The following is a 14,611-nucleotide window of genomic DNA, read 5'->3' on the forward strand; positions in this document are numbered from 1 at the left end:
GAGTAGAAATTGCCACATATTTTCTGAGAACTAGGAAAGCTGCCTTAAAAACCTTTTCCCTGCCACAGTGGAGGTGGCTTTGTCAGATGGGTAACTTTATTATTTTGATTCAGGGTATCCCCCCTCTACAAAAGGGGGGGATTAAAGCTTGAAAAGGGGGAAAGAAGGGCCTGAATAATTGTTCAGTGCATGGGGTTGGACTTAATAAGGGATCCCAGCCTCCTCTAGATGCATGATCCCACCTGTCTCAATGCAGAAGAAATGTAGCAATGACAGGGATGGGGATGCAAAGTATATCTTCTAACTAAAGGCACAAAGTTTAGGCTGTTAGTGCTGCTGACCTACAAAATGGCTTTTCTTTGCATGGTAATAAGCCAGAGGAAAAAAATGTATATTTTAATTTTAGCTTTTTTAAAATCAATCTGTTGCTGTTAATTTACAAAGCAATAACTTTTGATAAATCTAGAGTCAGTGGCTGAATTGCTGTTACCTAGAGGGAGAAGCCAGTGGTGCAGAGATGTGTTTTGGAAAATGTGAAATATTATTTATTAAGGGCCGAATTATCTGTTAACATAATTTGATGGAACACCGTTGACTTCAATGGAAATGAAGTGAAGGAACTGGCCCTAAATCCATGACTGAGAAGTGCAATAGGGAACACTCTGTCACCTGGTTGTTTTAATCCATCAGTACTTAATACAAATATGTTGCTACTTTGAAAAAGACACTTCTGTTGTTATCCTAATAACTGCAAGGAAAGGCAAGGCTTGCAAATACCAATATGTCTGCTATGACATCGGGGAGAAAGGTGATAATGGAGAACATCTCCATGCTAATTTTTCATTCACTAGCTGCTTATGCTTTGTTTTCTATTGGATGGAAATCTTTGCAGGGCTTCTGGATTGTTTATATGGGGCCCAATTATGCCCTCCATTACACAGGTGAAAGGTCTATATTTAAACCAAAAGGAGTGTCATCATGTAGATGAACCTAGAATTGGGCCTATAGGATACAGTTAATCTATTTTCAAAATCACCACTGAACCAATAGGTTAAATGTTGCACTGTTACCCACCATTGCACTTCTGGGAGACTTGTACCAGAAGATGATTGATTATAGCTAGAAAATGCTTGTCCAATATAGGGATTCAGAATGCTTTATATAAACCCCTTACATTATGATTTATTCAGACTCTTGTGTTGTTTGAATAGTGCTGTAATAGCAGTTTTAAAAGAGAGACAAGGTAGGTGAGGTAGTATCTTTTATTGGACCAGCTTCCGTTGGTGGAAGATACAAGCTTTCAGGCTTTACAGAGCTTCTCTTCTAGTCTGGGGAACATAACCTGAGTGTCTGAGCTAAATACAAATTGGAACAGATAATTAAGCGTAAGGGGTTCACATGTGCTTAGGAGACCACTTAAAATAAAGTAGGCAATTAGAGATTAGCAGGCAGTGTGATGTGCTACAAATGCTTGTAATGAGCCATAAAACCATTGTCTCTGAGTCCATGATTTTGTAGGGGTCACAGTGGAACCCATACAATATGATCCAACAATTACAACACATATTGGACGGGAACAACATCGTGAAAAAAATCTTTCCTGAACCCATTCTTCTGACCTTCAAACAACCTGCTAAGCTCATTGTTGAAAGCAAGTTCCCCGCAGACCAGGAAACACCAACTCAAAGTGGCACCAGACCCTTGCAGAACAACAGATATAAAACCTGCAGACATATTTCCACTGCTATGATGATCAATATCTCCCACAACATACCTTTCAAGATTCCTGGATCCTACGCATACCTATCACAACATGTGGTATGCTTCATCCAGTGCATCGGATGCCCCAACAACAACTGTGTGGGTGAAACCAGTCAATAATTGTGCTCGCAAATGAACTCCCACAGAAAAATGATAAAAGACAAAAGCACCTTATCACTTGTGGTGAACCCTTTTTTTTTTTTTTTTAACAAAGTGATCCCTCCACTTGTGACTCTCAGTCCTCATCCTCAAAGGAAATGTGCACAGGAATTTCAAAAGGTGAGCCTGGAAACTTAAATTCATAACCTTGCTAGGCACCAAAAATCATGGACTCAACAGACACACTGGATTTTTGGCTTGTTACCCCACTGCTAACCCTTAATTGCCTACTTCATTTTAAGAAGTCTCCTACAGGAGAATTGTGTGGACCCCTAATGCTTCCATCTAGTATTTAGCTCAGACACTCTGGTTACCTTCCCCAGACCTAAAGAAGAGCACTGTGAAGCTTGTACTTTCATAGAATCATAGAATATTAGGGTTGGAAGAGACCTCAGGAGGTCATCTAGTCCAACCTCTTGCTCAAAGCAGGACCAACACCTACTAAATCATCCCAGCAAGGGCTTTGTCAAGCCAGGCCTTAAAAACCTTCAAGGATGGAGATTCCACCACCTCCCTAGGTAGCTCGTTCCAGTGCTTTACCACCCTCCTAGTGAAATAGTGTTTCCTAATATCCAACCTAATCCTCTCCCCCCACTGCATCTTGAGACCATTGCTCCCTGTTCTGTCATCTGCCACCACTGAGAACAGCCTAGCTCCATCCTCTTTGGAACTCACCTTCAAGTAATTGAAGGCTGCTATCAAATCCCCCCTTACTCTTCTCTTCTGCAGACTAAAAGCCCCAGTTCCCTCAGCTCTCCTCGTAAGTCATGTGCCCCAGCCCCTTAATCATTTTCATTGCTCTCCGCTGGACTCTCTCCAATTTGTCCACATCCCTTCTGTGGTGTGGGTAATAAAACTGGACACTATACTCCAGGTGTGGCCTCACCAGTGCCAAATAGAGGGGCATAATCACTTCCCTCGATCTGCTAGCAATGCTCCTAGTAATACAGCCCAATATGCTGTTGGCCTTCTTGGTAACAAGGGCACACTGCTGACTCATATCCAGCCTTTCGTCCGCTGTCATCCCCAGGTCATTTTCTGCAGAATTGCTGCTTAGCCAGTCAGTCCCCAGCCTGTAGCAACGCATGGGATTCTTCCTTCCTAAGTGCAGGACTCTGCACTTGTCCTTGTTGAACCTCCTCAGATTTCTTTTGGCCCAATCCTCCAATTTATCTAGGTTACTCTGGACTCTATCTCTACGCTCCAGTGTATCTGCCTCTCCCCTCAGCTTAGTGTCATCTGCAAACTTGCTGAGGGTGCAATTAATCCCATCATACAGATCATTGATAAAGACGTTGAACAAAACCGTACCCAGGAACAACCCCTGGGGCACACCGCTTGATACCGGCTGCCAACTAGACATCGAGCCATTGGTCACTACCCATTAAGCCCGACAATCTAGCCAACTTTCTATCCACCTAATAGTCCATTCATCCAATCCATACTTTTTTAACTTGCTGGCAAGAACACTGTGGGAGACTGTATCAAAAGCTTTGCTAAAGTCAATATATATCACATCCACCACTTTCCCCAAATCCACAGAGCCAGTTATCTCATTGTAGAAGGCAATCAGTTGGTCAGGCATGACTTGCCCTTGGTGAATCCATGTTGACTGTTCCTGATCACCTTCCTCTCCTCCAAGTGCTTCAAAATGGATTCCCTGAGTACCTGCTCCATGATTTTACCAGGGACTGAATTGAGGCTGACCGGTCTATAGTTCTCTGGGTTCTCTTTCTTCCCTTTTTTAAATATGGGCACTATATTTGCCTTTTTCCAATCATCCGGGATCTCCCCCGATCACCACGAATTTTCAAAGATAATGGCCAATGGCTCTGCAATGACATCAGTCAACTCCCTGAGCACCTGGGGATGCATTAGATCTGGACCCATTGACTTGTGCACCCATGGACCTTCCACCATCAGAAGTTGGTCCAGGAAAAGATATTACCTCACCTACCTTGTCTCTCATATCCTGGGATCAACAGGGCTGTAACAATACTCCAAACAGATTTTAAAAGATACTCGTATTCACTGATAGTTTATATCCTCCTCTGCCTGTGTAGGATGAGAGTCTCTTGCCCACTGTGTTCATGCAGCAGGTTGTGAGGGCAGAAGCATGAGCTGTCCACAGAGTGAGACACTAGTGGGGAACTGGACTGGGGGTAAGGAAAGGATGACGTCCCAGTGCATCAGCCAGCAGAGAAGGAGAGGTCTATGCCAGTAGCAGATTTCTTCTTTCTCTAGAACAAGGAAGGGAATTATGACTGTTGGAAACTGTTGTCTGTTCTTGGGGTGACATATTTACATGCTGCCCCCTCCTATCGGCTGAGAGTAAACTCTGCCTGGTCTTTAATCAGTAGTCTGCAGTTCCACTACTGTAGGAATGCCCAGATACTGTGATAGAGGAAATGACAGAAATGAATACAATGCAGTACTAATATTGTATATATGTTCAAATTGTGGCAAAAAATCTCTTTGTGCCTTTATGGATGATTGGTTTTAGTGCCAAACTAATTGTGATATTTCCTTTGTTTCTTTGCATAGACAACATCAGCAAATCGAACTAAATATTATGTCTCTTACCGTCGAAATGACTTCATACAGATGAAGCTACCAAAATACGCATTGCCAAAGGTAAGTGCACACAACTTATTTTTCTTTCCACTATCTTTTTTGTCTTCATTCCCCTTTTGACCAGGAGTAGGCTTCTTCTGTCCCTATTAATCCTGCTATTTTGCTTATTTTTGCTTCCATAAGGATTTCTGAATTCTTCCTGAGGTGTGTTTTTGTTTTGTTGCCTTAATATGCATCCTTGAAGTATAGTAGCTTTCATTGTAATTCAGAGGACTGAAAAGCAGAGGCTAACTTATTTGTCATCTGTTATCACAATAGCTTTCAATGATATAGTGGGAATGTGGTGATAGTGAGTAATCTTTCAAGAATCAATTACAGTTTAATGTCACATGATGTCTTTCTGCTAGAAACACGAATGGAAGTATAAGAGAATTTTACCAACTGATGTGTGTTTTCTGTCACCAAAGAATCCAAAGATATTCCCTAGTCCCATCAGAGTGACAAGGTTGGCAAAGCTAATTGAGGAATTCCTGCGCTCTGACATATTTTTGTAAGGACAAGTCTTTCTGTATTTGCATAGCACACTGGTACTAAAATACAAGCATATATTATTTGCATACAGTCTAACTGATGTGACTGAGGCTTTGCAGTACACACAGTATGCTCCATATATTTATGGCTAGCTGGAAGGCTTCTGCAATCCCTGAGCAGAATGACTTGTTAAGTACAAGCGTAACTGACAGGTTTTAAGTCTGAATTTTCTGGATGTTTAGGTCATTACCTTACTGTTAGCCTGTATGGAATTTCCTTCTTTCTTTCATTTTAAAGCAGAGAATAATTTGAATGATTCTTTTTCTTCCAAGTTTTTTTTAATATGGCAGTGCCCTGTAGTTTTTTAATTTTAAATATACAGCATAGCAACTAATAAAGATACTGTTTGAATAAGAAGCTGGAACCTCTTTCTTCTCCTCTGGGTATAGCTGTTGTTGTTTTTTTTTAAAGTCATAACCAGGGCCAAACCCATCCACATAATATTTATTTGAGTGTTCAGAATTGCGTCCCAAGTAACCTTTGTGGTCTCTTGGGTTAACGTGTAATTAGGAAAACAACAGGAGAAAGAATATAAATGTCTAAACATGCAAAAAATCAAAGGGGACTATATCATTTGCAGAGTCACAGAGTTTAAGCCTTATTTCACATGAAAGAAATGAATGTGAGAGTGTTGACAGAAATGGTATTTCTCAAATAAACTTCACGGTTTGCGTATAATTCAAGAAACATTGCAGTGTCTCAGCACATCAGTCAAAGCCTTTGGTTGATTGTTTTTATTTCTTTGTGCTTGTGTTTATTTTTCATTTTTAGTTATGCTGATTGACAGACTAGGATTTTAATACAGGCAGGTGTACATGTGCTGGCACCTTCTCCACTGAAGCTGGGTCTCCACTATCATATCTAGTTTGCTGCTTTGTGGACATGACCAGCCCTATGGCCCCTCAATTTATATATTGCCGTCCTCTATAGTACATACCGACCTAACAGGGTGTTGTGAGCCTAACCAATTAGTGTTTGTAAATTGTTTTGCGGTCTTTGGATAAATGGTCCTAGACAAGTCTGAAACATTATTCCATCAGCTTCCAGGAAATTTAATATATTTAAAGATTTCAGGAAACAGACTTCTTTAATGCATGAAAGTGGATCATAATAAAACAGACGCACGGTGAAGATTCTTAGTTCCAAAGGATGTTTTTCACTCCTTTGTCGAACCTTATTTCATTTTTGATGAGTTTGCACGTTTGGTGCTAAAAGTAACTGCATAGATGTAAAACATTTAGATTTTTGTTAGGCATTCGACTTGGTACTATATGACATTCTGTTTAAAAAAAATCAAAGTACAGTATAAATAAAGCTCATGTTAAATGGATTAAGAACTGGCTGATAGATCTCAAACGTAGTTGTCAATATAGAAACATCCACTGGGGGTGTTTGTAGTGGATTTCTGCAGGGATTGGTACTAGACCAGAAGCTATTTGTTATTTTAATCAATGGGCTTGAAGTAAATGTAAAATTATTTTTGAAAAATCTTTTTGAAAATGATACAAAGATTGCCAAAGTGGTAAATAATGATGAGGAAAAGACTACCTGGATCACTTGGACTCTGGGCCCATTCAAATAAAATGTGTCTTAACACTGCCAAAGCCAAGATTATACATCAAGGAAGAAGTTATGCAGGCCATACCAACAGAATGTGGGGGGCTGTATTCTGAAAAGCAGTGATTGAAAAAAGATTTAGCGGTCATATAGGACAAACAACTGAACATGAGCTCCCAGTGCAATACTGTGGGAAAAAGAGTGAAAGTGATTTTTGGATGTATAAACAGGGAAGTCATGAGTATTGGCATTGATGAGACAGGTATTGGAATATTGCATCCTGTTCTGTTGTCCACACTTTAAAAATGATGTTGAAAACTTGGAGAGCATGGAGAAAAGAGTTATTTGAATACTGGAGAAAACCCTGGCAGTGAGAGACTTACGGAGCTCAGTTTGTTTAAAAGAAAATCAAGAGGTGGCTTGCTGGTAGGTAACTACCTTCATGGGGAAAAAATGCTAGGTACTAAAATGCTCTTTAACCAAGCAGATAAAGGCATAAGACGAACCAATCACAGGGAGCTAAAGCTGGACAAATTCAAATTAGAAATAGAGCACAATTATTTAACAGGGAAGGTGATTAACCATTGTAACAAACTGTCAGGTTTGATTCTCCAACTCCTGAAGTCTTCAGATCATTATTGGATGTGTTTCTGGAAGATATGCTTTAGTCAAACACAAATGATTGGGCTCACTACAGGAGTAATTGGATGAAATTATCTGGCTTGTGTTAATCAAGAGGTCAGAAAAAGTTGATCTAATGGTCCCTTCCAGGCTAAAATCTATGTATCATCTATATAGGGCACTCACTTGGTTTACTGAGAAGATACATTATCCAGTGAGTATTAGCATTACAATATCACTTATATATACAAAACTTCTAAACATATTTAGATATGCTTCAGTTGTACCCTGGATTATTTGATGTGCTGCTAGATCAGGGGTGGGCAAACTTTTTGGCCTGAGGGGAGGGGGTCGTGGGGAGGGGGTCGTGGCCCGGCCCCCACCCTCTATCCAGCCCTCCAGGACTCCTGCCCCATCCAACCCCCGCTGTTCCCTAACACACACACACTCCAGACCTCTGCCCCTTCCACCCTCACTTCACCCTCCATTCCCTATCCCCTGACCACCACTGGAACCCCTGCCCCTGACTCCCCCCCACCCCCTATTCAACCTCCGTCTCATTCCTGACTACCCCCCCCGCAACCGCTGCCCCATCCAACCACCCATTCTCCCTGTCCTCTGACTGCCCCCAGAACCCCTGGTCCGACTGCCCCCTGCCACCCATCCAACCCCCCCTCCTTCCTGAGTGCCCCCTGGGGACTCCTGCCCTCATTCAGCCCCCCTGTTCCCCACCCTCTGACTGCCCCAACCCCTATCCACACCCCTGCCCCGACCACTCCCCCGAACTCCCCCCCGCCCTCTATCCCACTCCCTGCCCTCTTACCATGCTGCCTGGAGCACCAGTGGCTGGTGGCGCTACAGCCACGCTGCCCAGCTGGAGCCAGACATGCTGTCGACACCACGCAGCACAGAGCACTGGGTCAGGCTGGGCTCCGCAGCTGTGCTGCCCCAGACGCTCATAGCCCTGCCGCCCAGAGCATTGCGCCAGCGGCGGAGCGAGCTGAGGCTGCGGGAAAGGGGGAACAACAGGGGAGGGGCCAGGGTAGATTCCCGGGCCAGGAGCTCAGGGACCGGGCAGGAGGGTCCTGCGGGCTGGATGTGGCCTGCAGGCCGTAGTTTGCCCACCTCTGTGCTAGATGCTGAGTCCTTTGTCCTGGATTGTCCAGGCTTGACTGAATAAATAAATTAGATGCTAATTGTTTAATTTGGGGCAGGTTCAATAACTTAGTTAGGAACACAAAGGCTGTGTTAGCTGGAAAAGTATCCAGTGTTGCTGTAGCTGTGTTGGCCCCAGGAGATTAGAGAGACAAGGTGGGTGAGGTAATGTCTTTTACTGAACCAGCTTCTGTTGGTGAGAGAGACAGACTTTCGAGCTTATACAGAGCTCTTATTCCATCGATTTAGCTACTGCCTCTCAAACAGGTGGATTAACTGCCTCAGAAAAACCCCTTTTGATTGCTGTAGGAAGCAGCTACACTACAGCACGCCATTGGCAGCGTCATAGCTGTGTCACTATAGCCGCTGTAATGTAAACATACAGTATGTTTCTGCTTTTCAGGTGTATGGGGTAAGGCATCCGAGGGTCTTCTCTCAGGTGGGCTCTGCAGCTCAATGCATGTCACAGAGCAGAGTGGTTCCCTACCAGGGCTGCCTAGAGGATTCAGGGGGCCTGGGGCAAAGCAGGGGAGCTGCAGTGCTTGTACTCACCCGGCGGCAGTCCGGGTCTTCGGCAGCATTTCAGCAGCGGGGGGCCCTTCAGTCACTCTGCGTCTTTGCCAGCACTGAAAGGCCCCCGACCACCGAAATGCCACTGAAGACCCTGAGCAACTGGAGGGCCCCCCGCCACTGAAATATAGGGCGAAGACCTGGACCCCCACCAGACCAGGGCTCGCAAGGCCCCTGCGAGGCCAGGGGCAAATTGCCCCACTTGCCCCGCCCTCCCGCCCCCCTGCGTGGCTCTGTTCCCTACATAAAAAGGAGAGTTGTGGGCAAACCAGAGAGTGCGGTAGGCTGGTAAAGTGAGTCTGTCTAGTGCAGTGGTGGGCAACTTGTGGCCTGCGGGCTGTGAAACAGTTTGTTTACGTTGACCGTCCGCAGGCATGGCCACCCGCAGCTCCCAGTTGCCACGGTTCGCCATTCCCAGCTAATGGGAGCTGCAAGAATTGGGAGCCAACATGTCCCCCTGCAGCCTGTAAGACCCATTAGTGATCAGAATAGGTTAATAAAAAACTCTGAGCCAATGAAGTTATTTCTGTCAGCTGTGTTAGTTTTATTGTTGCATGGAAGAGTCTCATAACTCTAATCCACTTCTCACCTTTATAAATAACCCTCAGTGGCAGTAATATCTCTTTACAGGCTGCTAGTGTTGCAAGCTTTTCCTGCATTCATTCATTCCAAGTTAACATAACTATATACAGACATTTTATAATGTAGAAGCAACATTCTCTTTTATTTCCTACTGCAATTTAGGAAAGCATAATACATGGATCTAAAAAGATAATGTAGCAGAAATATTGTGAATGAAAATGTCTATTATTTGACTTGAGCTCTATGTGTCTGTACTACATTGCCAAATGGATAATAAAATAAAAGTTTCCAGGTAATAGAAACCAAGGCAAAAGAGAATAGGAAATAAATAACCTGTTACTGCCTCAGAAATGGCTGTTTCTTTTACCTTTTCAAAGTGGTATATGGCTCTTACGTATATGCTTTTCACCAAATAAATAAATAGAGAGAGAGAGAGATTTTCTTAATTTGGCTACCACTTGGAGATTTTTCTGTCAGTGAAAATTTGAATCTATAAGACTTAAAGAAAAATATGGGTTAGGAAAACAAAGTTAAAACTCCTCTAAACAATTTTGTTTGACACAAAGCTTTTATTGCAACAAAAAAATATAACTCTGCATCTGCAGATTCCCCTTCTCACAAACTACACATGTAAGTGAGATCAGATCTTCTCTTAAGTGGCTCTGAATGGAACCACACATGCAGCAGTCTCAGTAATGCACTCCGAATTTTAACAAGGAGCTTGCTCCAAACTTGTCTGTATCAGTCAGGGATACATATGACACTCCCAGGCTGAAATGTCATTTTCCTGTCAATGACCCGTTAGTTCCATAGTGTTTCCCCCATAGTCCATCAGTCCTTTCATTCCCGTATTTTTTGATCCATTATGCTCCCTATTCCCAGCACCTCTTGGAGGCTCCCCTAGGTGGCTCCACTCCTTGGTGGCTGTTCCTTACAGCAGCAGTGGTTGCAACAGGAAGATGTCCTGCAACCTTTTCTGATAGTAGCGATAGCAGACCTCTGGCTACGGGGTGTTTGGTCAGCTGAGCAGTGAGTTCCCCTGGGACTTACCTGGCTAGTGCATGTGTGTGGAGGCTTGGCATTGAACCACCACTGTTTCCATTGGGTGATTGGGGGTCAGGGAGGGGAATGGACTCCAAGCTCCCTTCAAGTACCAGCTGTTCGAATTCTGAGCTGAAGCTGGATGGCGGGCTCTGGCAGGGAGAGAGGAACTCTGCAGCTGCAACAGGACTTCGACTCTGTTATCCTAATGCACTGCTGGAGGGGCTGGTGAGGAAGTGGTACAGGGACTATGTGGTGCATCCCACACAGACTCATAGACTCATAGACTTTAAGGTCAGAAGGGACCATTATGATCATCTAGTCTGACCTCCTGCACAATGCAGGTCACATGTACACTAGTGAGGGATGAAGGAGGGGAGTTCCCCTTTTAGGATGTGCCACAGCAATGGCAGGCACACCCAGGGTGTGGCAATTGCCTGCGTGAACAGCAGTCTCTTCAGTCTCAGCTTCTGACATAGCTAGAAATGTTAACAAGCAGAACCAGCATTAACATTTTTAGGTGGACCCAGGAAACAGTTCCCCTCCCCATTTCCTGTTCCCTGTTTTTACACCACTGCACCAGGACAGCCTGAAGCTTTTCGGGGGGTGGTTAGTTATGTTGCTGTCACTCCCAGAGATTGAAGGGATCACATGGGGATGGTGCTCTAGGAGCTTTGGGTATTCTCATCTATTCCTGTAAGGCCTTTGGATTCAGTATAATTTGTTGCCTAGTTTCAGTATTGCCATTCCCAAATCATGAATCAGGTCCCTAAATATCATGACACTTTCTTAAAAAACATGAGATTTTTTAAAAATAACAAATGTTGAGTTCTTTATATTTGCCTTCCAGTGTCAAGGCCTTTAGAGTGCAATCGGGTCACATTTTCCAGCTTTAACAGTGCGGGCTAGGAATTCACTTCATTTTTAAAGGCAAGCTGAGGTTGTCACCTAATCACATGAAGTAAAAAAAAAGAAATATTGCTAGGCTTGCAATAAAATCATGAGAGTTTGCAACATTGGTTCAATTTTGACTTCATGATTGGATTACATTGTCATGCTGTGCATGTACATGATGTTTGCACTTCACACTGTAATTTCTCCCTGCCCTTTTAGTTGAAAGCAGACTGCAACTATCAATTATCGTTTGTACCAATACTTTCTGGCCAGTACTATTGCCTTTCTTTCTTTCTTGGCTTGGGCATGGCCCGGGTATCGTGTCTTGGATGACAAGGGTTGCTGAGCTGCAGCAAAGGAAATTGAGGTGACTGTGACAATAGCAACTATTCCAACATTTGCCCTCTTCCTTGAATGCCATTCTCCATTTCATCATTCTGTTAACACACACTGCCTGTATAGTACAACATAGGCTTACTCTGTGACCTTGATCACCCTCCGCTCTGCCCTCAGGTTTTTCTTGCTGAAAAATGGGTGTAATGATATCTACTTATCACAGAGGTGTTGAGAGATTTAATCATCATTATAAACCAGAATTAAGGTATTGATTTATAAATATATTATACTGAGGTATCAAGTGCTGAATATGCATAAGACTAGTTTAAAAAACAACAACAAAACAACCTCTTCCCCTTTGCCTTCTGTACCAGATCTGATTTTTAGATAGGGGCTTGTGCATTTTTCCATGGTAGGAAGCCAGGTTTAACTAGTATTGAAGATGATCCATGATTTTCTTCTGTCTTAACTCTATACAAATGTTATCAGTGAAGTTCCTTACTACCACTGAAAGCAGAAGACCTTTGGAAAAGGTCCACAGAGGTACCTCACTTTGCTATCTCACTATAGGCAGAAAGTAAAGAATTGATAGAGCACTGTGGACATTTGTTAGGAAATTGTAGAGATTAGATTTCTGCTATAGGAATCTGGAAAAGGTCTTGTGCATATTCCTTGGTGGATGTTTATTGTTCCCTGAAGGAACAAACACAATTGTATAGAAATGACATACATGTCAATTTCACTCAAATGATTTAATGCACCCAATTACGACAGCTGCTAAGAACTTCCTGACGGATGCTGAACACTGTTAGCATACATTGATGTCCATGAAAACTGATGGCACTTTGAAGGACTGGGCCCAGTATATTGTAAATGTAACCACTTCCTGCCTTACTTCTAGCTCTGTGCTAATTTGAGTGTTTGCTTTTTCTGGTGTAGCTGTCAGATACAGAAAAGGAGTCTAGCTCAGAAGTCACCACAAGGGGTCAGGAATGGCATGATTGCATAGCTGTCAGGTTTGCTACACCCTATGTTTAATCATCGCATGTTTAGCCTGGCGAGCCTTTGATCACTAGAAGGATTTTGTAAGGAGTTCTGTGTTAATTCTGATTCAGCATCCTAATGCCAATCACCTGTGCAAGTGTACAAGATTAAACACCATCAATCTGAAATTCACCTTTCTGTCTGCAAATTTTATCCTCTATACTCAAAAGTAATACCTAAAATCACTCTGAAAGAAGTTACAGTGCTTGTGCTTAAAACGTTCCTTTCATTTTGAAAGATATTGCTCTTTCCACTGGCATTCCCCATTTTAAGTGAGTGGAACATTTCTCAAACCACTAGAATCTTTCGAAATGGAAGAAACTTTTTTTTTTTTTTGAAGTGCAACCTATTGTTTACTCTGTGCATTTTACATCATGTTTTGGCCAGTTTTACTGTGAGGAACTAGGTTGCACCCCAAACATATCCCTGGTCCTGTAGAGCTGACCACTGTCCAGTCCCATTGATTTCAGTGTGAACACAGGGAATATGAGGTTTCGCCTGATATTATGGTAGAGTCATGATTAGAGCTGAATAAATTTTTTGACCGAAACTTTTTATCACCAAAAAATTAAGATTCAGGTTAACTGAAACATTTTGTGAATTTGTATAGATTTTGCCAAATTGTTTTGGCGGGGGGGCAGAAAAAAATCAAAATGTTTCCTTTTGACATTTTTGAAACAAAGTACTTAAATTTTTCTGTTCAAAATAACGTTTTGTTTCAAAATTTACTTCAGTTTTATTTTAAAAAATATAAAAGTTTCTTTAAGAAAATCAAAACAAAATGTATAGTGTCTGAGCAAACAAAATATTTCATTCTACCCAAAATGATCACTGAAAATTTTGATTTTTTTCAGTCAACCCAAAATATTTTTTTTTCAGTTTTTAGATCTGCTAAGTGAAGTGAAAAATCACACTGCTGTAGTCATGAGTGAGAGGGATGATGAAGAAAGGGAGGGTATGACAGGATTATCTGGCACAACATAGCACACAAGAGTGGGGTTTGAGAAAACAAGGGTTGAGATCTAGACAGAGAGGTCTTATAAGTGATGAGGATGAGCCTGAACTATATTACTGTTATTTAGTGTGTGCTCAGTGTTGTACAAAGCACATAGGGAGACGTCGTCCCTGCCTCAGAGAGCTTACAACCTAAAGAAGTAAAATAAAGCAGAGGCAATGCAGTGAGGTGACCTGGATGATCTTTTCTGACATGGGTTACCTTTGGGAGAAGAAGTGAGCTTTGAGGAATGATTTCAGGGAAGGAGGGGATGGCACTTGGCATAGTGAATGGGGCATTCCAGGCATGAAGTCACATGAAAGAAGGCATGAGGATGATCGCAGGAGAAGGAGCTGAACAGAGTGTGAGGTGGGATTGAATGATGGAACAAAGGTGTTACAAGTACTAATGAGAACAGGAGTGAAAATGATATGCAAGATAGGAAGCCAGTGGAGAAATTCCATTAGAGGGGATGACATGGTTGGAGAAGCAAGCAGGGAAGATCATTTTAGCTGCAAGGAAGATCAGTTCTGCCACAGGGGGGCCAAATGTGCAACTCTATCATTTAAATATGGAAATGAAAGTACTAGCGGTCAAATGTTACATGAGCACAGCAAATATGCTAGAGTACACCAAAACCTGACTTGAGACAGTAGGAGGATTCCAGGTTCTTGAGGACTTTTAAAGTCAGCGGAATGGCCCTGAGCCAATGAAATCAAATAAATAATGTGA

General features: G+C 42.6%; 1 protein-coding gene across 1 annotated transcript in view; it reads left to right on the forward strand.

Annotated features, from left to right (window-relative positions):
• SORCS2 (sortilin related VPS10 domain containing receptor 2) overlaps positions 1 to 14,611 on the forward strand; it is an 859,447-nt gene that overhangs the window by 734,822 nt on the left and 110,014 nt on the right. The window contains exon 8 of the mRNA XM_050948134.1: positions 4,465 to 4,554. Coding sequence (XP_050804091.1) covers positions 4,465 to 4,554 — 90 coding nt within the window. The remainder of the gene's footprint in view (positions 1 to 4,464; positions 4,555 to 14,611) is intronic.

This window comes from Gopherus flavomarginatus, chromosome 3 (assembly GCF_025201925.1).
Source record: "Gopherus flavomarginatus isolate rGopFla2 chromosome 3, rGopFla2.mat.asm, whole genome shotgun sequence".
Taxonomy (NCBI): Eukaryota; Metazoa; Chordata; order Testudines; family Testudinidae; genus Gopherus; species Gopherus flavomarginatus.